General features: G+C 40.7%; 1 protein-coding gene across 2 annotated transcripts in view; it reads left to right on the top strand.

The window, feature by feature from the left end:
* NAT8L (N-acetyltransferase 8 like) overlaps positions 1-12,846 on the top strand; it is a 49,459-nt gene extending 36,613 nt beyond the window's left edge. For both annotated transcript variants that reach the window (XM_060769306.2, XM_060769305.2), the window contains one exon: positions 10,657-12,846. In XM_060769306.2, coding sequence (XP_060625289.2) covers positions 10,657-11,024 — 368 coding nt within the window. In that variant the 3' untranslated portion in view covers positions 11,025-12,846. The remainder of the gene's footprint in view (positions 1-10,656) is intronic.
* The last annotated feature ends 12,955 nt before the right edge of the window (positions 12,847-25,801 follow it).

Here is a 25,801-nt window from a genome sequence, read left to right as displayed (position 1 = left end):
CCTCCCTTCTTTAGGGGACAATGTTTGTCATGGCAATTTGGAGGGAGGCAAATTAGAAATGGCAAATTGGAACAGAATATTCAGTATCTCCAAGGAGTGCTTGCATGGATCGTCACCGTAGACAGTTTAGCTGCCAGAAAGAAAGAGTGAGAATGGACACCCTCTTGCAGCCTGTGTTGCACTTCTCAAAATACTAGACACTTACTTCAGAGTCCTCCCACTCACCCCCTCGAGCATTTACAGAAAGATAGCCATCTTTTTACCTGCGTTATTTAATTACAATTTCCATATATCTAGAACCTAACAAAGCCACAACTCATTACAGTGTGTACCATCACACACCAGGACCCTTGTTGATCAAAATTTGATCTGGTGAGATTGGGAATTTAATGATACATTGTAACTGTGTAAAGATTCACAACTATATTGTGTGATTGGATGAAATTTAATTGCCCATTTGTATTTATTTATTTATTTGGCATATTTATATCCTGCCCTTCTCACTCCGAGGGGACTCAGAGTGGCACACATAAAGGCACAATGCGATGCCATAACACATATCTAGCCAACAAAACATAAATTAAAACAACCACAAAAACATTTTAGCAATTAAAATTATAAAATCACATAATTCAATATTGTAGTCCAGGCCGTTCCATTTATCATTCTACCATTCCACATTCACATATTGTGCTTATCCAAAAGCACAAAAGTGTTCAGTTTTTTCCCCCTGAAAGTCAGAAGGGAGGGGGCTGATCTGATGTCACTAGGGAGGGAGTTCTGCAACCCAAGGGCCACCACTGAGAAGGCCCTGTCTCTCGTCCCCACCAGTCGCGCCTGCGAGGGAGGAGGGACCGAGAGCAGGGCCTCCCCAGATGATCTTAATCTCAGAGATGGTTGATAGAGGGAGATACATTCGAATACTTTAGATGTAAATAATTACAATATATCTAGACAATACAAGTCAAGACCTGGCTGTTCGAGCAAGCGTTTGAAAATGCAATGTAAAAGACATAGGGACTTGGAACGACTGGACAACGAGATGGATAATGTTTTTAATTAGGAGACGTAAATGTCTTACGTTTTATTACTTTTGTTTGGTTTTATACTATGTATTAATGTTTTAAATGTTTTATGATGTTCTTGGGCATTGAATTGTTGCCTCTGTAAACCACCCTGAGTCGCCTGAGGGCTGAGAAGTAAATAAAAAATAAATAAATATACTAGAGCTAAGGCACAATATGCATGCATCTCTAATGCCCCAAATAGTGTTACATGCAGTGCACTTCGCCTATGGCTGCCACAACAGGTCTAAATTCAGAATGTAGCATTCAAGCTGTTAACAGGACATGAGTCAATCTTGCAATACAAAGTTTGACTATAAAGCTCTAAACCAGTGGTTCTCTACCTGGGGTCCCCAGATGTTTTTAGTCTTCAACTCCAAGAAATCCTAACAGCTGGTAAACTGGCTGGGATTTCTGGGAGTTGTAGGCCAAAAACATCTGGGGACCCCAGGTTGAGAACCACTGCGGTCTAAACAGTGTGGATTCAGGATTGCTTTCTGAGGTTTTCAGCAGAGGTTGTGCTTTGGGTGCCCTTGCCAAAACAAACAAACAAACAAAACTGGATGCGTTGTTGAAGGCTTTCTTGACCAGAATCATTGGGTTGCTGTGAGTTTTTCGGGCTCTATGGCCATGTTCTAGAAGCATTCTCTCCTGACGTTTCACCCACATCTGTTGCAGGCATCCTCAGAGGTTTTGAGGTCTGTTGGAAACTAGGCAAGTGAGGTTTATGTATTGCAGAATGTGCAGAGCGGGAGTAATAAGAACAAGTTTGTACATGAGCATTTACATAGCCATGTTCCTAAGCCCCTTGTGGGAACTTAAAATCTGTTGACTAGATGAGAGCAAGGTACAGTTTTTAAAAAATGACTTTGCTGGGGCATAAGCATTTTACATGACACCGGTGTGCTGTTCTTTGAAATGAGATCCTGTGCTAGTGCTCTGCCAATGGAAAATACAAAAAAAGATAAAGAAACACTTATTATTTGCAGTCTAAAAAGAGTTTTGTTTGCAGAACAGGAATTCATCCCAGTTGCCAGACTGAAATCTATACCAAATTGCATGGACACAGTTGCAATCCTTTCTGATAGCTGAAGTTAGGAATGGGAGCTCTAATTCTGATCAGCTACATAGGAGGAAGTGAGTATGTAATTGGTTTCGCAGATCTCTTGTATGCACAGAATATTTTTGTTTAATAGGATTATCTTGTCTAGATGTAGTTTTGTTTCCAGTGCTCACTGAGGGATTTTTCTTCAGCTGTAATGCTTTTTCATTCTCTTTGCCTATATGTGCTGTTTCATAATGAATGAAGAAGAACAATCTGCACTGAAATTGGACAGAAGCAAAATGGACAAAGTGAATGCCTCATATCCACCAAAATGTTCTAAAACTTTGGAAATATAAATGATTTAAGCAGCTATACTTTTCTCCAGTGATGAATGCATAATCCTCCAGATAGTTCTGGACGGCATCTACTAATACCGAACCATAGATTCACAGAGTTGGAAAAAAATTTAAAGTAGATGCGCCTCTTATCTTTTGGGCAGCAGAAAACAAGCATACTCCATCTTCAGTACAACATCTTTTCAAATATTTAACTCTTTTCTTTAGGTGATCCCTCGTTTTCCAAGTATGATTGCCTTCTAAGTGCAGTGTCATAGGTGACTGTGGAGCCCTATTCTTGACCCGCATGTTCTTCCACAGTGAGGACATCCATTTCCAGATGGAAAGCAGTCCCAGTCAGAGTTGGCTTGACATGCCTTCTTCTCAGCATGTTTCTCCCTTTCGCCCTCCATTCGTGCCTCTTCAAATTCTGCAGCACTGCTGGTCACAGCTGACCTCCAGTTAGAGCGCTCAAGGGCCAGGGCTTCCCAGTTCTCTGTGTCAATGCCACAGTTTTTAAGGTTAGCTTCTAGCCCATCTTTGAATCTCTTTTCCTGTCCACCAACATAACGTTTTTTGTTCTTGAGTTGGGAGTAGAGTAACTGCTTTGAGAGATGGTGATCGGGCATTCAAACAACGTGGCCAGTCCAGCGGAGTTGATGGCGGAGGACCATTGCTTCCATGCTGGTGGTTTTTGCTTCTTCCAGCATGCTGACATTTGTCCACCTGTCTTCCCAAGAGATTTGCAGGATTTTTCAGAGGCAATGGTGATGGAATCGTTCCAGGAGTTGCAAGTGATGTCTGTATACAGTCCATGTTTCGCAGGCTATCATGGCTGTCATATCACCTCTTAACCCTCTCTTTCCTAGGTTAAATGTATCTAGCTCCCTAAGCTGGATATAATATTCCAGGCGAGGTTTGAGCAGAGTAGAATAGAGTGAGACTATGACTTCCCTTGATTAAACATTGTACTCCTGTTGATGCAGCCTAGAATCATGTTAGCTGCCATATTACACTGTTCATTAGATCCCTTTACCATGTATGGTTATCAAGACAGTTATCACCTATCCAATATCTGCATTTATTTATTTTTCTGCTGTGGCACCCCATTAGTCATTTCATGGTGAAGAGGAGCCCTTTGGATTTGATTGGTTAATAATCAAATCCATATTTTCTAGTACAGCATTACTTAACCTGGGGGTCAGGACCCCTGAAGGGTTCGCAAGGGAGTGTCAGAGGGTTCGCCAAAGACCATCAGAAAACACAGTTGGTCATGGGGGTTCTGTGTGGAAAGTTTGGCCCAATTCTATTGTTGGTGGGGTTCTGAAAGCTCTTTGATTGTAGGTGAACTATAAATCCCAGCAACTACAATGCCTAAATGTCAAGGTCTATTTTTCCCAAACTCCACCAGTGTTTACATTTGGGCATATTGAGTATTGATGCCAAGTTTGGTCCAGATCCATCATTGTTGGAGTCCACAGTGCTCTCTGGATGTAGGTGAACTACAACTCTAAAACTCAAGGTCACTGCCCACACAACTCTTCTAGTATTTTCTGTTGGTCATGGGAGTTCTGTGTGCTAAAATTGTTTCAATTACATCATTGGTGGAGTTCAGAATGCTCTTTGATTGTAGGTTAACTATAAATCCCAGCAAGTACAACTCCCAAATGACAAAAATCAACTACAACTCCCAAATGCCAAATTTGGTCCAGTGGATGAAAATACATCCTGCATATTAGATATCTACATTACGACTTGTAACAGTAGCGAAATTACAGTTATGAAGTAGCAACAAAAATAATGTTATGATTGGGGGTCACCACAACATGAGGAACTGTATTAAGGGGTCATGGCATTAGGAAGGTTGAGAACCACTGCTCTAGTATAACTTTATCATTTCCTTATCCTTCGGCTGTGGGCATAAAAAAGCCCTTTTTGTTTTTCCGAAGCCTGTGCTTCTTCTGTACTTCTGTTTTCTGTCTCTATATATACTTGCTATTTGTTTGAATTCCTCCTGTGTTGGGGGTCTGTAGTAGATAGACATACATATTATTTCTCTCCAACTTAATTTTTACCCAGCTGTTCCCAGTCTGGCTTCCAGGATTTAAGTCTTGCAACTCTTAACATATAATTCTACGCCTTTCCTGTTTGGTTTATTTCTCTGAAATAGGTTATACTTTTCTCCTATCAAGAAACTCATTCCACCAGGTTTCAGATATACCTATTGTATCAAATTTGGTTTGCTGTGTTAAGAATTCAAGTTCTTCTTGTTTATTATGTCTTTTCTTCTTCTACCATTGGGTTCTTCTGCTCTTCACTCAGTTCTTTCTATAACATGCAGGGCATTATCTCCAGCTCTTGACGAATTCCTTATCTCAAGAAAACAGTCTCCCTCCCAACACAAAACCAAGTTTAAAGCTGTCCTGATCAGGTTTCTATTTCACAGCTGTTGTGAAATGCAACCCACCTCTTGCCAGAAGTCTGTTTTCATTAAATTGAAGACCATGGACCACTAAGCCACATTTTCCCAGTCAGAACCATCTGTGAAGCCAGATGTTCACCTCTACTATTCTCTTCCTTTCAGGGCCATGTCTTACAACTGGGTGGAGAGCTGAAATAACAGCCTGTGCATCAAGGTCTTTTAGCATCATATCCAGAGCCTAATAATTCCTCAGGATATCCTGAAGACTCGGAGTCTTATTATTTCCTACACGGACCAGAAGGAAGTAGTAATGGTCTGTGGACTTGATGAGCCTTGTCAGCCTCCCTGTTGCGTCCTGGATTTTTGCCCCAGGGATATAGTTCACTGTGAGAGACCTTGATACTGCCACTGTGAGAGACAGGCTGCCATTTCAACTCTCCTCCCAGTTGTTAGACATGGCCATATCCCGAGTTTAAAACTCTCCTGTGTAGGTGAAAAAGTTATTGTAGCTGCTGAAAGCAGGGATTGTTGTTGTGTGCGCCTTCAAATTGTTTCTGACTTATGGCATTACCTTGAAGTTTTATAGGCAATGATTCTTTACTATTGCCTTCAGTACTGACAATGGTTTTAAGGCTTCTGAAATGCTACTGTGAAAACAATGCTTCTCTGTTCAGGGCATGCAAAAATTAAGGCTTATGTTCATTTCAGAAACATAGCTGGAGTTGGTACATCAAGGAGACAAGGTATAATTTTATACTTATGGAGTTACTTTACTATTATTCATTCATGAAACACATCATTGCAAAACTAAATGGGCAAACAAACGGGAACGACGTAATTGTAATGTGCACTACATACCTGCAGATGCAATGCATAAGTGTATCTACAATACACATGGTATTGCACAACCATCAGCTGAACATGGACATCCACGATAGACAAAAATGTTCAACTGCTTCTATAGGGGAACATGTTTATTTGTAAGTCACTAAGAGAATGCTTATAATGAGTTTGTTCTAACTTTGGATCATCAGCTCACCTTCCATGTTGCCAGTGTCACTCCCAGTCAACCACAGATCTCCTTATGAGCTTCTGAACATGGTGTGCTGACATCAACAGAAGCACCTATGCACCAGAAAGAAGAGGATTGATGTCCCCACCTTTTTCCTGGTCACATGGGTAACTCTGTAGATGTCAGAGTGGGACACCCATCAAGGCAAGGAGTTAACATAGAGATTGTTGTAGGTTTTTCGGGCTGTATGGCCATGTTCTAGAAGCATTCTCTCCTGACATTTCACCTGCATTTGTAGTAGTCATCCTCAGACCTCGCAACCTCTGAGGATGCCTACCACAGATGCCGGCAAAATGTCAGGAGAGAATGTTTCTAGAACATGGCCATACAGCCCGAAAAACCTACAACAACCCAGTGATGCTGGCCATGTAAGCCTTTTAAAATATAGTTAACATAAAGCTCTGCAGCTGGCTGGAAACAGTGACAGTGGCAACATGAGCATCATTTCCTCCTTTCCCTGGACTCTTCTGTGCTGCTGAAATGCAGTAGTACCCCATGTGGACAACAAACTAGTCTGAATCAGATCTAATCAAACTGTCCACACTGCTCCAAAACCACAGGATACTCTGAAGTTTCAAACAAACTCCAGAGCATCCACTATTTTTTTTTACAGAAATTAGGCTAAATCAGATTAATCCATTTTTACCTGTCATAATCACCAGGAATGGAGGAAAGTGGTGAAGACAGCTAGATGCCAACTCCGAATGACACTGGATTTTGATACTTATGTACAATGAGCTCCATGTTTCGGCAAAAAGGTGGAACTTTGACAGAAAAATACCAAATGGCAGTAACGTGAAAACTTTCCAGAAAGGATTAAATCCTGAAATGCACGTGATCAAAGATAGGGGTACCGTCTTTCTCCCCAGTTATAATGAGGAGCCAGTTTGTGGATTAGAGATGATATATTGGTTTAAAAATATTGCAGAAGTGCTATGGTTTGAAGCAACTGGAGCATCACCTGTAATGTTTGCAAAGCCTGATTCTGGCTCGTCCTGTTTAGCATTTTATTTTTTGTATGTTGTGTTAAAGACCAATTTAAACCTACTGTTTGAGCTGTTTTCCATATGTTGTTATCTAACTTAAGGCGGGGGGGGGGGTACTATGGGGTTTCCTTGATAATATTTGTTCAAAAGGACCACTCAGTCATTTAAGACACCTCATCTACACCACTCTATATACAAGTCTATCAAGGGGTTTCCTTGGCAAGATTTGTTCCTTCCTCTAAGGCTGTGAGAATGTGACTTGTTCAAGATTACTCAGTGGTTTCCATGGCTGAGAGGGGATTCGAACCTTAGTCTCTGGAGTTGTAAGCCAATACTCAATCCACTGTGCCATGCTGGCTCTCGTGGATCTGTTTTCAATGTAGGAAGCTTCAAATCAGTGTTCAGAATATAATTGCTTGGAGAAGCATCCTATCATTTGTTCTAGCTCAGAATATAATTTCTAAGGACTTAGTAAAAGCTTGTCCAATAGCGCCCGCCCTGTTGAAAACCATTTGTAATCTTTCAGATAATTTTGTAATGACCTGTGCAGTAAGAAAATGCTTGTTTGCAATATAATTAGCAGGGTAGTCTTTAAGGCTAGTGTCGCCAGATTACTCCGAGGATATAAAAGACTATTGAGGGGGGAGCGGGGGACTGAAGGAAGAGTTTAGAGAAGCAACCTAATAAAGTGACCATGGTATACTGGCTGACTTTTGGGTGAAGGCAAAAAATCAAAAGGAAAAACAAATTCTGGAATCCTGAACAGGGTTGTCACAGGCTCTTCTTGCGACAAAGAGTCCTTTGTATTGTCGAAGACTTTCATAGCCAGAATCACTGGGTTGTTGTAGGTTTTTTTGGGCTGTATGGCCCCTGTTCTAGAAACATTCTCTCCTGACATTTTACCTGCATCTGTAGTCGTCATCCTCAGATCTCACAACCTCTGAGGATGCCTGCCATAGGTGCAGGAGAAACGTCAGGAGAGAATGCCTCTAGAACAGGGGCCATATAGCCCGAAAAAACCTACAACAACCCAGTGATTCCGGCCATGAAAGCTTTCGACAATAAACCCAAAGAGTCCTTCTACACTATGCTAAAACCCGAGAGGAAGTGGGTTAAAACAATCCATTTCCTCTCAGATTCTAGTCCGCACCCCCAACCCAAACCCTGAGCTTTTCTGGGAGGGGTGGCTAGATGGCATTTTGGGTCAAACAAAGGTTGACCCTGGATGCTATCCAGCCTCCCATTTTGCCCCCCAAACTTACCAGAGGGGGAGGGGGGCTGCGGGCAGCGCAGGCCCCTCTCTTCAGTCCTCCTGGCGTGAGAAAAGGATGCATCAGGAGGGAAGGGGTAACCATTTCTTGCCTCAACTTGTACACTTGAAGAAACCTGGCAGGTGGTTGTGGGTGGTAAACTTAGCAGGACCCAGAGCTTGATCTAATGCAGTTCTTTTTCAAGTTGTTTTTAACAAAATAAGTGAAGTTCAGGATTGAGAACTGGAATGCAAAGAAGACTAAGGCCCCTTCCACACTGCCATATGATGCAAATTATCAAAGCAGATAATCCACATTATCTGTTTCGAATTGGATTATATGAGTCTACACTGCCATATACTCCAGTTCAAAGCAGATAATCTGGGTTTTATATGGCAATGTATAAGGAGTCTAAGCAACATAGTTGTAAATGTATGCATGCATTTCTTATTCTTAAGTGCTAAGACTTACACATTCCTACAGTTTTCAGAGATGCCAAAAATCCTATATCTAATTGAATATTTTTTACAGAGAGCCTCTAGGAATACGTTGAACTGTAGAATCTTTCACTAATTTAGGGGTGTTTCCAGAAGGATTTTACCGCAAAATTGCCCTGTTGTCACAGACTTTTACAAAGGTTCTGGGTTGGAGATCTCATGGAATGGCCACGAGTGTATGGAATTAAACTCAAGACAAGAATATCCCTTTGAAAATCCCTCTGCACTCACATGCACATGTGTGCATGTTCTTGGCTCTGCACTGATGCAGACTGCTTTGGGAAGCCACTATTGTAAACTGATCAATGTGTTGTCGAAGGCATAACTGGGTTGCTGTGAGTTTTCCAGGCTGTATGGCCATGTTCCAGAAGCACTCTCTCCTGATGTTTCACCCACATCTATGGTAGGCATTCTCAGAGGTTGTGAGGTCTGTTGGAAACTAGGCAAGTGGGGTTTATATATCTGTGGAATGTCCAGGGTGAGAAAAACCAAATTGGAACCTTTGGTTGGTCTACAACTCCTAGGTTTTCTCAAAAGCACTGTTTGCAAAAGTGTTAGAGCAGAGCTGATAATATTCTGTTTTTTTCCTGTTCACTGCAGAGCTTGGTAATCCTAATTTACAAACAGAGAAATGTTTTCACATTTGTTAAATTTAGTGTTAACTGTTTGAATACATGTTCTTAGAAACTGTGACTGATGTTTAACATATTATGCATAATGACACCAACAGGTGGAGTCCCCAAGCCTCAGCTTTTTGTCCAGAGATCTGGGGTGCCCCCAGAGTTGGCAAACTTAGTTCCTTATGATGTTATCTATTTGTAACCTGTGTTAATGAGAGAAGCCTCCCACAAGGATGGTAAAACATCAAAAATATCCAGGCATCCCCTGGTTAACATCCTTGCAGACGGCCAATTCTCTCACATCAGAAGTAATTTGCAGTTTCTCAAGTCACTCCTGACATACACACACACACACAAACAAACAGTGCAATGAGGCAAAATGGTGTCCTGAGATGGTTTTAAAGCAACTTTTAATGTGAATATAAGTGATTTTAATGTTTGTATACATTTATGGTTTTGTGTCCCGGCATTGAATGTTTGCCGGATATATGTTGTGCTCCACCCTGAGTTCCCTGCAGGGTAAGAAGGGCGGAATATAAATGTTTTGCATAAATAATAAATAAAGAAACTGTGCTGAAGAGGAGAAGAGAGAATAATATTGTAGTGTATTTTATAATAATAATAATACTTTATTTATATATTGCTCTATCTCCCCGAGGGTGACTCAGGGCGGATTCCAGGTAACATTACCAAAACATACAGAGTAAACAGCATGACATAAAATTAACAAAACAACACAAGCATAAAATTATCACATAACACATATATATTAAAAATAATCCTGCCTGTTCCGAGCAATTAAAAGGCCAGGCCGAGGCGAGTACAAACTCAAAATATGAGGGGACCGGGAATTAAGTACAGTGCTATAACAGGCTAACAACAATAGCAGGTACGGGTCTGTGGCTGCTCATTTCCAGAGCCTATTAGAGGGATGACCAGGGTAATAGATAGGAAGTATAAGGCCATATTCAACAATGTTTGGGGCTGAGCTAGAACTGATCATTCTCAAAAGCTTGTTGAAACCATCAGGTCTTCAAGCTCTTAGGAAAGGAGGGGAGGGATGGGGCCTGTCTTATTTCCTTTGGAAGGGTGTTCCAGAGGCGGGGGGCCACCACCGAGAAGGCCCTCTCTCTCGTCCCCACCAACTGTACTTGTGACGGTGGTGGAAGCAAAAGGAGGGTATTTTGAATGTGAGTGCTAGGAAGATCCCTTGGTTTCAAGGGAGAATTGTATTGATTTCCATAAATGTTCTTGCTCTTACCTCTGTATTTCATTGACAAGAACTTTTGATAATGAGAGGAACATTAAATAACCCTAGATCTAGGTATGTATTAACATGTTTCTCCTATTGCTTTGTACCCGCAGGTTCCTGTTTCTGGGTTGCAGTGTTAAATGGCAACGTGGTGGGCATTGTAGCGGCGAGAGGCAATGAGGACGATAACACTGTGGAGCTGCGCCGCATGTCGGTTGACTCCAAATACCGTGGGAAAGGAATTGCCAAAGCGCTTGGTCGCAAAGTGTTGGAGTTTGCAATGGTCAATAACTATTCATCTGTTGTCTTAGGAACTACAGCTGTGAAGGTGGCAGCCCACAAATTGTATGAGTCTTTAGGATTCAAGCATGTGGGTGTCGTTGAACACTACTCTCTGCCTGGGATGACACATTCTTTTCTAGAGCAAATGTTTTTCCAGCTTCGCTACCACCGCTATTGCCTGCAGCTGCGTGAAGAATAATAATAATTTTAAAAGCCCCACGTTAAGTTTGTTCCTCCCCAAAATCTCCTTTGCCAGTGTTTTGTGGGAGTTTTTGGTCATTGTTTCTTTGCCGATTCTTTCATTTGAATTTCATAGACATCCTTGTTCATTTGCTTTGTACAGGTTGCTTGTACAAACAAAAGGGTCCTTCCTTTCTGACATGCTTGTAGAATGACGGTGCTAATGCTGGAGGTACTGCTGGGCTGGCTGTCCTTGATGCATACATTTGTTCAGTGGCCAAGGAGGTCATGACGGACTCCAACTTCTCTCCCTCCCCACTCTTACCCAGGTTACCTACTAAGCACAGAAACTTTAACTCCATAACAATACTGCTTGTCTGGTGTAAATAGTTTCCCCCCGTCCCCGAAATACTTTTTAAAAAGGAGTGATCTTTCATGATACAGCTAAATGCAGACGTTTGACTGGAATGCATTTGTCAGTAGTTCATGGACAAGTATGCATTTATGACATATTGGTTTAAAATAACTGAAAACAATGTGAAAAACCTGCTTGCTATAATGCATGAAGAGGAAGTGTTTGCATGCATTCAAACACATGGCACTGCCAAGTAGGCTCCAATATTGCACTTTTGGGATGTACCTCGTTCTGCCAACAGTCTTAAAGAATCATGGTGCATCTGATAACTATGACTTGTTCCTTTAGCCTCATTTTCTTCTCAAGCCAGCATATGTGAACCCTGAGCCCAGTGTAACATATGTACATTTCTGAGATATTATCTGCGCTGATGTATATTTATAACCTGTATTCCTGTGCCACACATCTCCATTTGCAGTAGGATTCCTTCTGATTTGTTTTTTTTATATGTTCGTATATAAGTTTATTTACTGTAATTAATTTCTTAATTCGAGCTCGATTTTTTGCTGACTGGTTTCACAGAGGCAAAATGGAGGCATCTGTTTCTATGGCAACATACCTTTATGCTAATTTGTGCACCAAATCGAAATGCTTCAAAAAAGCAATATGCAAAAGACAGATAACCGAGGTTGTAAGTTTGGCTAAAGGTACCAGGGAAAGCAAAGGTACTCCTTTAATCCCTTGCTAGTGGATACATATAGACAGCTTGCCATAAACAGTAACTGCTGCTTTAAGTATGCCAGATTTGTGAGTTGTATCGTACAATGCAAACAGCAATGCAACACAGATTTGGCATGTGTCTGTACAGCACCTGCCACAAAAATAATTAAGGTGACAGCTTCTTCTAGCTTGAAATACCTTACTAATTCTATAACTAATTTCAAGGAATAGCAACTCTGCATGAAGTATATCTTGATGTAATTCATGAAGTTTAAAATATTAATGTGATATGTCAGAAATGCAAAGGACATTTCTGGTGGCACTTGGTTTTGGATGGATAAAACAAATATCCCCATGAAAGGAAATCCCATTTCACATTTTGTCACATATTTGACATGTATGATTGACATGAAACAAGGTCAAGTGTCAGAGGCCCCATCAATATTGCACTATGATGTGGTGTTGGGGCTGCATTTTCATGAGGAGTCCAAACGACGCCTCGTGATAATGCAGTTTAACCTGAAATAAACCTGGAAATCTAGGTTTGTTCCAGGTTTTTAAAAAACCTCCAGAGATCTGGATCCTTTTGTAAGCAATCCTTCCTTTACTGGCTCAACAGCCCACAGAGAAGGGATGATACTGCCAACCTCCTCTCCCTTGTCTCCCTTTCTGTCTTTAAAACATTAAAAATAGTCTCCTTGCCAAGCCTGGAGTGTTCCCTTTGCTCTGTTGCACCTCTAAATAACATAGTGGATGGAGCTTTCAAGGTGCTACGGAGCAAAGGGAACACTCCAGGCTCATTAAGGAGCCCACTTTTTAATTTTTAAAGGCAGGAAAGGGGTGAGGGAGGGCAGGGGGCTGGCTCCCTCTGGTTGACATACTTCTCCCATGCTGACTGCGAATCAGCATTGGTGGGCAAGTGGCCACCCCTTACCAAAAAGACAATGTTTTGGCCTAGAGAACTGGATATTTACATTCCCATTACCTGCACATTTTCTGCAGTGTGGCAGGGCCTAGATATGAGGTAGCAGACCAACTCCAGTACGTGAGGGAATGACCCATTGGTTTCGTATGAACAGCAGCAGTACTTATGAACTGCTGGTATCCTATATCACCTTTTACTCAATGTAACTTTACATACACTCAGCTAAGTAGCAGAAGTAGCACATAAATCTTGTTACTGAATGACAAAGATGCATATCACAACAAGGGTAAAATGGTGTGGTTTGTATCGGTGCCTGATGCGCATCAGGACTTATGTGCGTTGGTCCTCAACAGGTATCATAGAATCCAGATAAGTAGTGGAGGCAGTACTTAAACCTTGCTATTGAATCACAGAGATACATATCAGAACAAAAGCAAGGTTGTCTGGTTCGTATCGCTCCTTGATGTGCATCAAGACTGATGTGAGTTGGTCTTCAACAGGCTTCATAGAATCCAGCTGAGTAGTAGAGGGAGTACCTAAATCTTGCTATTGAATCACAGAGATACATATCAGAACAAAGACAAGATTGGTTTGTATAGTTGCCTGTTGTGCATCAGGACTGATGTGCATTGGTCCTCAACAGGCATCAGTTCCCTTGTGCATTGATCCCACTGCGCAATGGTCACTTTGCCAGCTATACTCCACAGTAATGTATTAGCAGTGCTCTACTGGACATAAATATAAGCAAACATCCCAAATGCAATTCCTACATATGTAAGTTGACTTACAAAGATGTAACTTTCATGCAGAATTCTAGCCTTTGAAGGCATTCCAACCATATCCTTTGCGTTGATCATTTTCCAATTCAAGCAGCATAAGAACAAGAATAGAGACAGTGTTCATGGACAGTCCACAAATTTTCTGCTTTTGAAAAGCGTGTAAAACCAAGGCCAGAACCAAGGTTAGGCCCTCAGTATTCCTCATCTAAACCATCTTGGTGAAGGAGCCCCTGATCCATGGACCCACCAAGAGCCAGCTTCTCCCTTATACACACCATAGAAAAGGGCTTCTTCTATATAAGAGAAGATCCTCGGAAAGGCCTATTTGTAGCACAGAGAAAGAATTCCAGCCTCCACGCAAGTAATAATGTCACGACCAAATCGAGTGATAACACATCTCAAAAGTCAAAACGTTTTCTCTCTCTCTCTCTTTCACTAGTTATTGCTTTCTGTGCTGGTATTTTTCCTGTCTCAGACAGTGCCATATCTTCAAGTGGCAGTATCAAACTGTTTCCCAGCAATAATAATAAATTGATCAGTAATACAGATTTGATTTACAGAATGTACCTTTTGGGACTGAGTGTGTGGATGTGGAATGTATTTTTTAAAAGAATTTCTATGCTGTACATTTCTCCTGAAGCTCAAAAGTGTATTGTGGGAAGATGTAGGACAGAGGTGTATAGTGTACAGAAATTGGTATAATATTTTCTAGCTGTTTTTGGTGATTTCATTAAACTGCATAACACAGAATAATATTATAAAGTGTTAGGGGAAAAGCGAAAGAAAAGACCTGCTTGTGCCTTTTACTTTTTTTGTTTCTGTTTTATCACTGCACTAAATTATTTCTGAGAACGCTATCCTATGATTAGATACAGCATAATTGATTGAGAGGTGAAGGAATGAATCATGTCAAGTCGAAACCGAATTTTATTATTTTCCACAGAGACACTTTAAAGAATGTGGCTGTTTTGATTTTTCTTGTACATTTGTAGTTTTCTTAATTTTTAGCTATATGAAAAAGGCCTGGAATATGCAAGTTCTACCACCGAAGCACCTGATCTAAATGTATACTGTATGATACTTCTAGGGCTGCCTTTGAGAGCAAGCTTTAAAAAAATACATGGTTTGAAGCATTGCTTATCCTGGTTATGCTAAATACATTTGAAAAACCAATTCATTGCCAATGCAAGTGGGTTATCTCTCTCTGTCTCTCTCGTTCATCTAGTTGCATCTCCCCTCAATTTTTTTATGCTGTGGTAGCTAAGAACTGAACCAAGTGTGTTATTGCAGACATGGCAGGTTCCTCTAAAGTGACAGTTTCAGGATGAAGGATGTATTTTTCACACACATGTTCATGTGGGGCTGCCATCAAAAGAAACAATGTCTTGTGGATATTCTGAGCTTGCTTAGATTCAAGCAAGGGCTTCATCTTGTCAACAAACAAACCAACAACAGATTTTTCAGTGAGTCCCAAACCAGCTTCAGGTGGTACAGAGAATAGAAAGAAACAGAAAGCGGAAAGAAAGAGATTTCTTACTATTTGCTTTCTTTCTCATGTCTGAACAACTCGCTATAGGAGCCCCCGGTGGCGCAATGGGTTAAACCCTTGTGCCAGCAGGACTGAAGACTGACAGGTTGGAGGTTCAAATCCGGGGAGAGTGTGGATGAGCTCCCTCTGTCAGCTCCAGCTCCCCATGTGGGAACTTGAGAAAAGCCTCCCACAAGGATGGGAAAACATCAAAACATCTGGGCAGTCCCTGGGCAATGTCCTTGCAGATGGCCAATTCTCTCACACCAGAGGCGACTTTCAGTTTCTCAAGTTGCTCCTGAGACACAAAAAAAGCTAGCTATTCATGCTTTGGGTGCAAATGTCTGAGATGTCCTTAAAGAGAAGAACCCAAAGCCTCTGCTATGCATTTTTTTAATTAGGAAGAGGAAACCTTGATTAAACGTCAAACAGACAAAGCAGGATTATGGTGCTACACACAAGAAAGACACAGTACATCATGGTTACACTGATGGCAATGGGATGAAAACAAAGCTGAAGATTCATAGATGTGCATCCCTAGTAGCACAGTGGGCCAGGGAGATACAATGGAATATACTTAGGTACCTTACATATGACACTGAGGGCAAGATATAATAAGGAAACAGAATTATCAATGGAATCGTTATGGGAAAAATTGGCTGGCCAAAAGCTAACGTAGTGCAATGGGCATAATATTGTTTCGCTTCCTGTGAATGTGATGATAAAGTCAATCACAGCTCCTATTGAATGTACTAGTATGAGAACCATAGGCTTACTATTTATTTATTTGAAACATTTATATTTTGTCCTTCTCACCCCGCAGGGGTCTCAGGGCAGAGCACAACATATATATGGCAAACATTCAGTGCTGGACATAAAACTATAAATATACACAAACATTAAAGTCACTTATATTTACTTTAAAATCAGCTGTTTAAAACCATCTCAAGACACCATTTAGGTAGACACAAACCATCTTGTGGTCGTTCCTCCACATTTGTGGTTTTGACTTTTGTGGATTTGATTATTCATAAATTTGATTAATGGAATCTAGAGGTCCTCCAATGTGATTCTGTGGGCAGCCTCCATCAAACATTGACCATAGAGTCATGCTGGAAGACCTAGAAATTATCCTAGATCGAACACTAACTTTAGGAAACACTGTATGAACACCAAGCACAATGTAGCTGCACGCAATAACATGTCCTTGTTGTATTCAACTGCTGAACACGCCTGCCTGTTTGGCACAAGTTGGCCCATGTGAAGCAGGTGAATATAGCACTGAACAAAACATGCAGAATAATCGGGATGTCTCAAACCTACACCTGTTGATAAACTCTACAAGCTAACTGGCATTGCCCCCACTGATGTGTGACGGGAAGTTGCTGCTAAATGTGAGAGAAACAAGGTTGAACATTGTGAAAGCTATCCACTGCATGGCTACCAGCCTCCTCCCAGTAGACTCAAATCAAAGAAAAGTTTCATGAGAACCACCACTCCTCTTAATGTTTCCCCAGGAACAGCAAGAGTATCCCTCTGGGCAGCTAAACCAGGGAATCCCAACTGGATGCCCCCTCCTCCCCATGAGGGTCTTCCTCCAAAGGTAAACCAAGAATGGGCAACTTGGAAGTCCCTGAACAGACTCAGACAACCTGGCAAAATGGCACTACTTAGAAGACTCCTCCACCATGTGCGACCGTGGAGCAGAACAAACAACTCTGCATCTGTATGCCTGCTCACAATGTCCTGCCTCATGAACAGAGGAAGAACGGTTTAGAGCTACCGACAATGCAGTCGCTATTGCCCGTTTTTGGTTTAAAACAAGCTGCATGTGATCCCTTTATTTTTATCAGTTTTATACTAATTATGCAATGCTTTTGACACAAAATAAATAACCTAGACATTTTCAAAGAGGTGTTCTCTCAGATAAAATGATAACAATTTATTCATAGTTCTTCACTTTCACCAAGGTCCTGTGCTCCTAACTCAAGCAAATGTGAAAGGACTGACTGAAAGGGCCCTTCCATACAGCCCTATATTCCAGAATATCAAGGAAGAAAATCCCACAATATATGCTTTGAACTGGCTTATCTAGTCCACACTGCCATATATAGGGCTGTATGGAAGGGCCCCAAGAATATCAAGGCAGATAATCCACAATATCTGTTTTGAATTGGGTTATCTGAGTTCACACTGCCATATATTCCTGTTCAATGTGGATTTTATACAGCTGTGTGGAAGAGGCCTTAGATGGCAATAGCACCACAATCAACTTTACTTGCGGTGAAATTGTATGGATTTTTACACAGGGATAAATCAAACTGTGCTCAATAGGCCTATTCTCAGGTAAGCATGTATATGTTTCCATCCTTAATAATATCAGACACAATAATATAAAGGCCCCATATTTCAAGCCCATATAGCGAAGTCTGCTTTCCCAAATACAGACTTGAAACATTAGTATTAGCATGACTGGCTTAATGTCAGGCTCTTTTCTCCTATAGAAGCTGCATGTTTTGCTTTTCACTGGTTCTACAGATAGTGCTGTAAGGAAAGATTTGTCTTCATGGACCATGACTTTTAAATTGAGTTAGACGGAGAAAAGTATTCCAGTGGACTGGGGAACACCAACTATTGGAGACAATATCCTCAATGATAAGGGTTAATGGGGCAAATAGTACAAGAAGCCATAGGTAGGCAGAAAAAGCTAAAAAAAATAATCTGGAGAGAACAGCTCATAGTCTCACATGTATCCTATACTAATGCACAGAGCAGGTGGAATAAACTAGATGACCATGAACTCTTAAGACAGGAAGGCAACTATTATTTAATAGTATTCTGTGTCAAGTGTGTGTACGCCTGTGCAGAATCTTATGACTATAGACCAGGCATCCTCAAACTGAGGCCCTACAGCTGTTTAGGCCTCCAACTCCCAGAAACCCTAACCAGCTTGTTCACTGCTCTGGAATTCTGGGAGTTGGAGGCCAAAACAGCCGGAGTGCTGCAGTTTGAGGATGCCTGCTTTAGAACATGGAAAACAGAATGAGAGCTCTTAAAGGCAACAGAAACAGTGACATCACTGTGAGGAGTTATTTTAGGTCCCTAATCCTGACGGAAGATAAAGATTATGACTATCATAACATATTATGATGACTCTCTAAAACAAAGGACCAAATATTCAAAGGGAAATATATAGCAGTAAGGGGAGACTTCAGCCACCCTCATATATTTGTGAGAAGACAAATTAGATTGAGAATGCAAGATTCAACCAATTCTTTGTCATCTTGTGGACACTTCCATTGTACAGAAGTATCACTTTGAAATAATTAGCCATGCTAGTCCTTTGCAGTATAGAAAGGGTGAAGATTAACTAGTTTGTATTTTCACTAAGCATTAATGGTTATAATCCCACTTCTTCGGATACAGGACCAAGTGATATTAAATCCTCAGGTATAAAGCAATTGTGGGAGTGGCATAGTGTGTAATAGGTTACAGAATTTCCCAACACTACCTTTAATAGAATCATCTCCCTTTAAGAGCCCACTGATTAATATCCAAAGAAACTACACAAATTACTCAGAGAAATGCCCTCTGATGTAAAGAACTGAATTCAAATGGTAAAAAAGATATACAAAAAAGGCATCTTCTGTCTACTACCCAACAAGCACAAATGGGGCAATCAGAAACACCTTTTGTCTCAAGCATTAGAACCATGACTGTTGGGATTCCTGCATATCTTTACTCAATTCAGAACACAAGTGATTTACTCAGTTCAGGATGCAAGTGATTTCTTGAGGAAAACATAGTCCATCCATAACATTCCAGACAAAACCATACGAGCTACAATGGATGTGGAGTCCTTATACACACCAGGATGGACTACAACAAGCCATCAAAAAAGCCATCCTGAATGAGGATTGCAGCACAACTTGTCACCAAACTTGGCTACTTTGTACTTCCTCATAACTACTTCACTTTGGGATAATCTAAACCTCCATGTTAATGGTATTGCCACAGGTACCTTCATGGCACCATAAAATGAAAACATTTGAGTGGCTGATCTGGAACAAATCTTTCTCAACACATGATCCAGAAACCTCTCCTCAACCTCTGATTGCTTGGAGGCAGCTTTTAATTTGCCCGCATGGAGCAGCTTAGGGAATTTGGTATATTTAGTCCAGAGAAGAGAAAGTGAAGACATGATATCCATGTTTAAATATTTGAAATGATGCCATATTGAAGAGGGACCCCCTTTTTTCTGCTGTTGCAGAATTAGGACATGGAGCAATTGATTCAAACTACAGGAAATAGATTCTAGTTTTCTTGACATGAAGTCCAGTCGTGTCCGACTCTGGGGTGTGGTGACCGAAAGGTCGCAGCTTCAAATCCGGGGAGCGGCGTGAGTTTTGGCTGTCAGTCCCAGCTTCTGCCAACCTACAGGAAAAGAGATTGCACCAAAACACTAGGGAGAACTTCCTGGTAGTAAGAACTGTTTGAGAGTGGAGTATGCCACTTCTTTGGAGGTTTTTAAACAGAGGGTGGGTGCCTATATGTTGCGAGTGTTTTGATTGTGTATTCTTGCAATGCCATGGGGTTGGACTTGATGGCCCTTATAGTGTCTTCCGACTCCTTGATCCTATGATTCTGTTAATCACTTGAGAAGTGCATATATTCTTTGTAGTTCCAGACAATACCATTGCAAAGTTTGTGCCACTCTTCTGATGTGCACTATATCAACATTTTTAATAAGCTGGCCTATTTTAAACTATTGAGAACAGCAAACACAAAATATAGTATTTATTTTATTTTATTTACCTAATTTTTAATTGTGCCTTTCTTCCAACAGAAGAACTCAAGGCAGCCAGCAAGAAATACAACACAATGCAATTTAAATCAATGTAAATGCATATATATATATATACCTTTTGTGTCATTAACTATTAGATATATAAATATTAAAATTTAGTCATCCCAAAATCCCAATCACATTATCTTTCACAGCTAACCTCTTATTAGTCCCTAAAAGCCTGATGGCAGAAGTATGATTTTGCCCATCCGCAAAAGGTAAACAGGGCCTGGGCCATCCTGGTCTCTCTGGGGAGGGAATACAGGTCTGGGCGCAGCCATCGAAAGAGCCCTCTCCCTTGTTCTCATTCAATGAGCTTGAGATAATGGTGGGACAGAGAAGCCCTCTCCAGATAATCGTGCTGTAATAGGCTGATAGAGAATGTGTCATTCAAATAACCTGAACCCTAGCCTTCCAGGAAAGAATGGAGCAACTCAAGAACAATACCTATAAGCCACATCCCAGGGAGGCGACTCAGAAAGATACCACAGTCGACAATAGCGAAAACTACTAAAAGGTCTAGCAGAACCATCAGGAATGCTCTCTCCCTGGCAGTTCCCTGTGTGCATCGTCCACTATGGTGTCCAAAGCTATCCTGAAACTAATACTGGTAACTCTTGATTTGATTTTGTACAACCACAAGGTGCTTAAAATGATGAACATTTTCAAAACTTTGGAAAACGGTCCAGAGTGTTTGGCCCCACTGGATGGATAGCTATCCTTTTCTTTGCTGTTGTTTGTTGCCATGGAACCTGGCCATTGGCAAAGGCGCATGGTGGCAATCACAAACCTTCTGGTGCTCCATTACTGGCTGCAAAGGTAAGTTTCATCTTTTCCAATTCAAATTAGAACAAGTTCACCTGTCCACACGAACCCCAAAGCGTGGGGCTGCTGATATTACAAGTCAGTTCTCCAACTGGATTGCCTGAACTTTTCTTGATTAAACAAACAAACAAACAAACACAGTTGGTCTTCTGTTTGTTATGAAAATGTACATAGGAAGAGTTGTACCCTTATCTAGAGGAGGAAAGCTGTTAATTTAGTACCTGAACCAGCATTCATAGCTTTCACTTTGCTTTCACCAAATCTTGTAGGAGCGGCTGTGGCGCAATTGGTTAAATCCTTGTGCCGGCTGAACTGCTGACCTGAAGGTTGGCGGTTCGAATCCACAAGATGGGATGAGCTCCAGTCTGTCAGCTCCAGCTTCCCATGTGGGAACATGAGAAAAGCCTCCCACAGGATGGTAAAACATCCGGACATCCCGTGGGCAACGTCCTTGCAGATGGCCAATTATCTCACACTTGAAGCAACTTGCAGTTTCTCAAATAGCTTCTAACATGATAAAAAAACTGAATCTCATGAGATAACACAATTGTCAAATCAGTTAGGAAGATTACACAATTTTATAAGTGAAGTTATTTCCTATATTGAGCAGAAGTTTGAACTCGAGAGTCTGTGGGGCCCCTTCCAATTAATGAGCTTATGATTTTTCATTGATTGGCACATTAAGCCAAACATATTACCCAGAATATATCAGAATCTTTTAATTTTGAGTATTAAACAGAGTCAGGACTGATTAACACTACTAAGTAGGACTTGGAAAGACTCGTACCTGAAACTCTTGAGACCGTCTGCCAGTCACATTACTAAACTATATGGAGCAAGAGGGCAGTTTCCCACATTAATGTACTATATAGAAGAAATGATAATTTTTTTCCATCAGGTAATAAGCCAGTTAAATGTCTGGTTTTACCTGTTTTAGTGCTATTTCTTAACTGGATGTTTTCAATCTGCAAAAGTGTGGGGTTCAGCGAACACCAAGGTTTTAGAAGACGACACACATATTTCAACTTCTGTCAACAGCTCTCTCTTCACTCTTTTCTGCATCTATTTTCATTACAGAACAGTATCATAACAGAGGCATGTGGCCTCTTTAGGTGGAATGGGCCTGCGGAGCTCAAAAGTAGGTTTCCTGCTATAGCTCCATTTCTTCTCATGTGATCAGTAGAGAGGATCAGTTTGAGAAAAAGTTATATAAATACCCTGCTCAGCATAGCATGTCATGTACTATAAGAGGCACATGTTATAAGTGCTATGTATATATTTAAGACAGTGATAATCACCTTTGAAAAGAAAATATTGCAAATGTTGAATGCAAGTGAAATGATTTGGGCTAAGTAAAGTATCCCCAGCAATCAAGCGTCAATCTTATAAGCAAAGTACAATTTTAGCAAGAGGTGGTGTGGATTATAAGACTTTATTTTTAGATGTGACATGAAAGCACCAAACTGCCAGGTAAGACAGTCAACTCATTATGGTTCCTGAAACTTGATATATTTAATCTGGAAAAGAGGAAACAGAAGAAGGACATCTTCTAGTTGCTGGACTGTCACCTACAAGAGATTTGTTGGAATAACTGGGTTGCTGTGAGTTTTCCAGGCTGTATGGGCATGTTCCATAAGCATTTTCTCCTGACGTTCCACCTGCATCTATGGCAGGTATCCTCAGAGGTTGTGAGGTCTGTTGGAAACTAGGCAAGTGGGGTTTATATATATGTAATGTCCAGGGTGGGAGAAAGAACTCTTGTCTGTTTGAGGCAAGTGCAAATGTTGCAATTGGCCAGCTTGACTAGCATTGGATGGCATTGCAGCTTCAAGGTCTGGCTGCTTACTGCCTGAAATTGTCACCACCTACAAACTAGCTACAAAACCACTAAGAAAATCCAACAAATGCTACGCTCAGCAAAAGACAAGAGGGATCCTCTCACCTCTGCAGGAGTCCACCGTATATCATGCAGCTGTGGACAAGTCTACATAGGGACCACCAAACGCAGTATTTCCCAAACATGAATCAAGGAACGTGAAAGGCACTGCAGACTACTTCAACCACCTGATAAACCAACCTGCACACAGCATATTATTTTGGAACCCAAAAATGCTGGACCACTCTCAAACCATCATGTCAGACTACACAGAGAAGCAATTGAAATCCACAATCATGTGGACAATTTCAACAGAAAGGAGGAAACAAACGAAAATGAACAAAATCTGGCTACCAGTATTTTAAAAAACTCCAAAATCAGGACAGTAAATTAGGAACAACACTCAAAAAACAGGAGAGTTCCAGACAGGAACCAATCAGGACCAGCTAACACCTCTCAACAAAGGATTCCCCCTGGCAGGAAGCAGCTAGGCTTTGAAGCTGCAAGGCCATTCAATACTAATCAAGCTGGCCAATTGCAACATTCGCCTCAAATAGACAAGAGTTGTTTTCTTCCACCTTGGACATTCCACAGATATATAAACCTCACTTGTCTAGTTTCCAACAGACCTCACAACCTCTGAGAATGCTTGCCATAGATGTGGGTGAAATGTTAGGAGAGAATGCTTTTGGAACATGGCCATACAGCCCAGAAAACTCACAGCAACCCAGTGATTCCGGCTATGAAATCCTTCAACAACACATTAAATGCATTTAAATCATTTCTCATATTGGCAGTATTGCTGAAGTAGTTACTACAATTATTGAACAAGTGAAAATAAGATTACTGGAAGATGAGAATACCGGCGTAATCTTTATTGAAAATATAAAAGATCTACAAAAGCCACTGAGAGCCAGTATGGAAGGTTTATCGAAGTATATACATTCATTTTGCAAACACAAATGTTAGAGTGGCATAAGATCAACATTGCTCATCATATATTTTTTCCCCATTTTTAAAAAAAGTTTTATGCAAGAGCTGCTTTTCATGAAGGAAAACATTTCACAGCCATTAGTAAATTCATTATACTGTAAAGGAAAGCGAAGATACAAGTAGGCCTTTCCACCCATTTTACTAAAGTAAAACATCTAAAATGATTTAAAAATCAAAATACATGAAATAAAAATACTGCTTATCAGTTACACACAATACTTATATTGCTAATGTACCTTTCTCAACAAGAACATTTGAAATATACATGTGTAACATGTCAAAACAGCGCAAAAGAGGGCTATAAATTTGAAATCATGCTGCCTGGGTTTGTAGCATTGCCACTCTTCCCACAGCTAAAGAAGGAATGGCTACAAAAACAATTAAATATATTTTAAAGCATATCCTTGACGGCAAGTTCTAGGCTACTGGGGAACAAATCACCAAGGGTTATAAGTTGCCAAAAATATAGTTAGCATTTATTTTCTATGTTTTGAGCACAAGGGAAAAATATGTATATATATGGAGTATTTAGGAAACAACAAAGTGTTAGTTGTCTCCATCATGTCAATATGTTGTAATTTATTGATTAGTTCAATACTAAAAACTGGAAGCTCAAATCTCACAAGGCACTGTCCTGATTCTGCAAGCTCCTCTTCCTGAAATATTGGAATGGATTCATTTTCTGCATATATGGGATTGGATCCCACTATTTATCAGTTTAGGCCGTTTCAAGGTGGTGGCCAGTTCCAACCCCCTGGGTGCCACTGTAAGATAATGACAGCATGGTAACAAACTGGGAGGGGAAATCACTTTTGGTTGGTGAAAAAACTAACTCTACTGTAAAAAAAAAAAAAGGTGTATGGGGAACATGTACGCTGTTTCTGAGGACAGCTGGTGCACAAATGCGTGTGTGTGTTTGGGGAAGGAGGATGAGTGTTTTCACCGGTGGGATTCAGTGGTCACCAAAAATATATGGATTAATATCTGACAGCAAGAACAGTTTGATAGCTGAATATGTTACTTTGGAGTGTGTCTCTGGAGATTTTTTAAATAGTCTAGATCAGGGGTCCTCAAACTAAGGCCCAGGGGCTGGATACGGCCCTCCAAGGTCATTTATCAGGCCTTCGCTCAGGGTCAATCTAAGTCTGAAACGACTTGAAAGCACACAACAACAACAATCCTATCTCATCAGCCAAAAGCAAGCCCACACTTCCCGTTGAAATGCTAATAAGTTTTGTATTTGTTTAAATTGTGCTTCATTTTAATTATTGTATTGTTTTTAAGTGTTTTTCCCCACTAAAAATAAGATATGTGCAGTGTGCATAGGAATTCATTCACTTTTTTTAAAATTATAATCCGGCCCCCCAACAGTTTGAGGGACTGTGACCTGGCCCTCTGATTAAAAAGTTTGAGGACCCCTGGTCTAGATGGTCATCTATAGGGAATGCTTTGATTGTACTTTTCCTGCACGGCAGTGGGTTGAACTAAATGGCCCTTGTGGTCTCTTCCAACTCTATGATCCTATGATTTTCTTCATTCCTGATTTATAACATGGATTTCAAGAGCAAAAACATCCCTGAATTAATACTGTACTTCAAAAAGCAGGATACAGGGATTATTAGCTCCCCTCCCATTAAAGGAACAGAATAAAATTACAGTATGTCCTTCATCTAAGGCAGTGGTTCTCAACCTGTGGATCCCCAGATGTTTTGGCCGACAACTCCCAGAAATCACAGCCAGTTTGCCAGCTGTTACGATTTCTGGGAGTTGAAGGGCAAAACATTTAGGGACCCACAGATTGAGAACCACTGATCTAAAGCAAGCTAATACCATTAAACCATTCCAACTGAGGCTTCTGAAATAGCAAAACTTATATTTTAAACAAACAAAGAAAGAGAAATATATAAAATATTTACCAAGGCACAGTATGAGTAAAGTAAGGAGTACCT

Source organism: Anolis sagrei, chromosome 3 (genome assembly GCF_037176765.1).
Source record: "Anolis sagrei isolate rAnoSag1 chromosome 3, rAnoSag1.mat, whole genome shotgun sequence".
Taxonomy (NCBI): Eukaryota; Metazoa; Chordata; class Lepidosauria; order Squamata; family Dactyloidae; genus Anolis; species Anolis sagrei.
The sequence above is the reverse complement of the archived record's forward strand: the minus strand, read 5'-3'. Positions and strand labels throughout refer to the sequence as shown.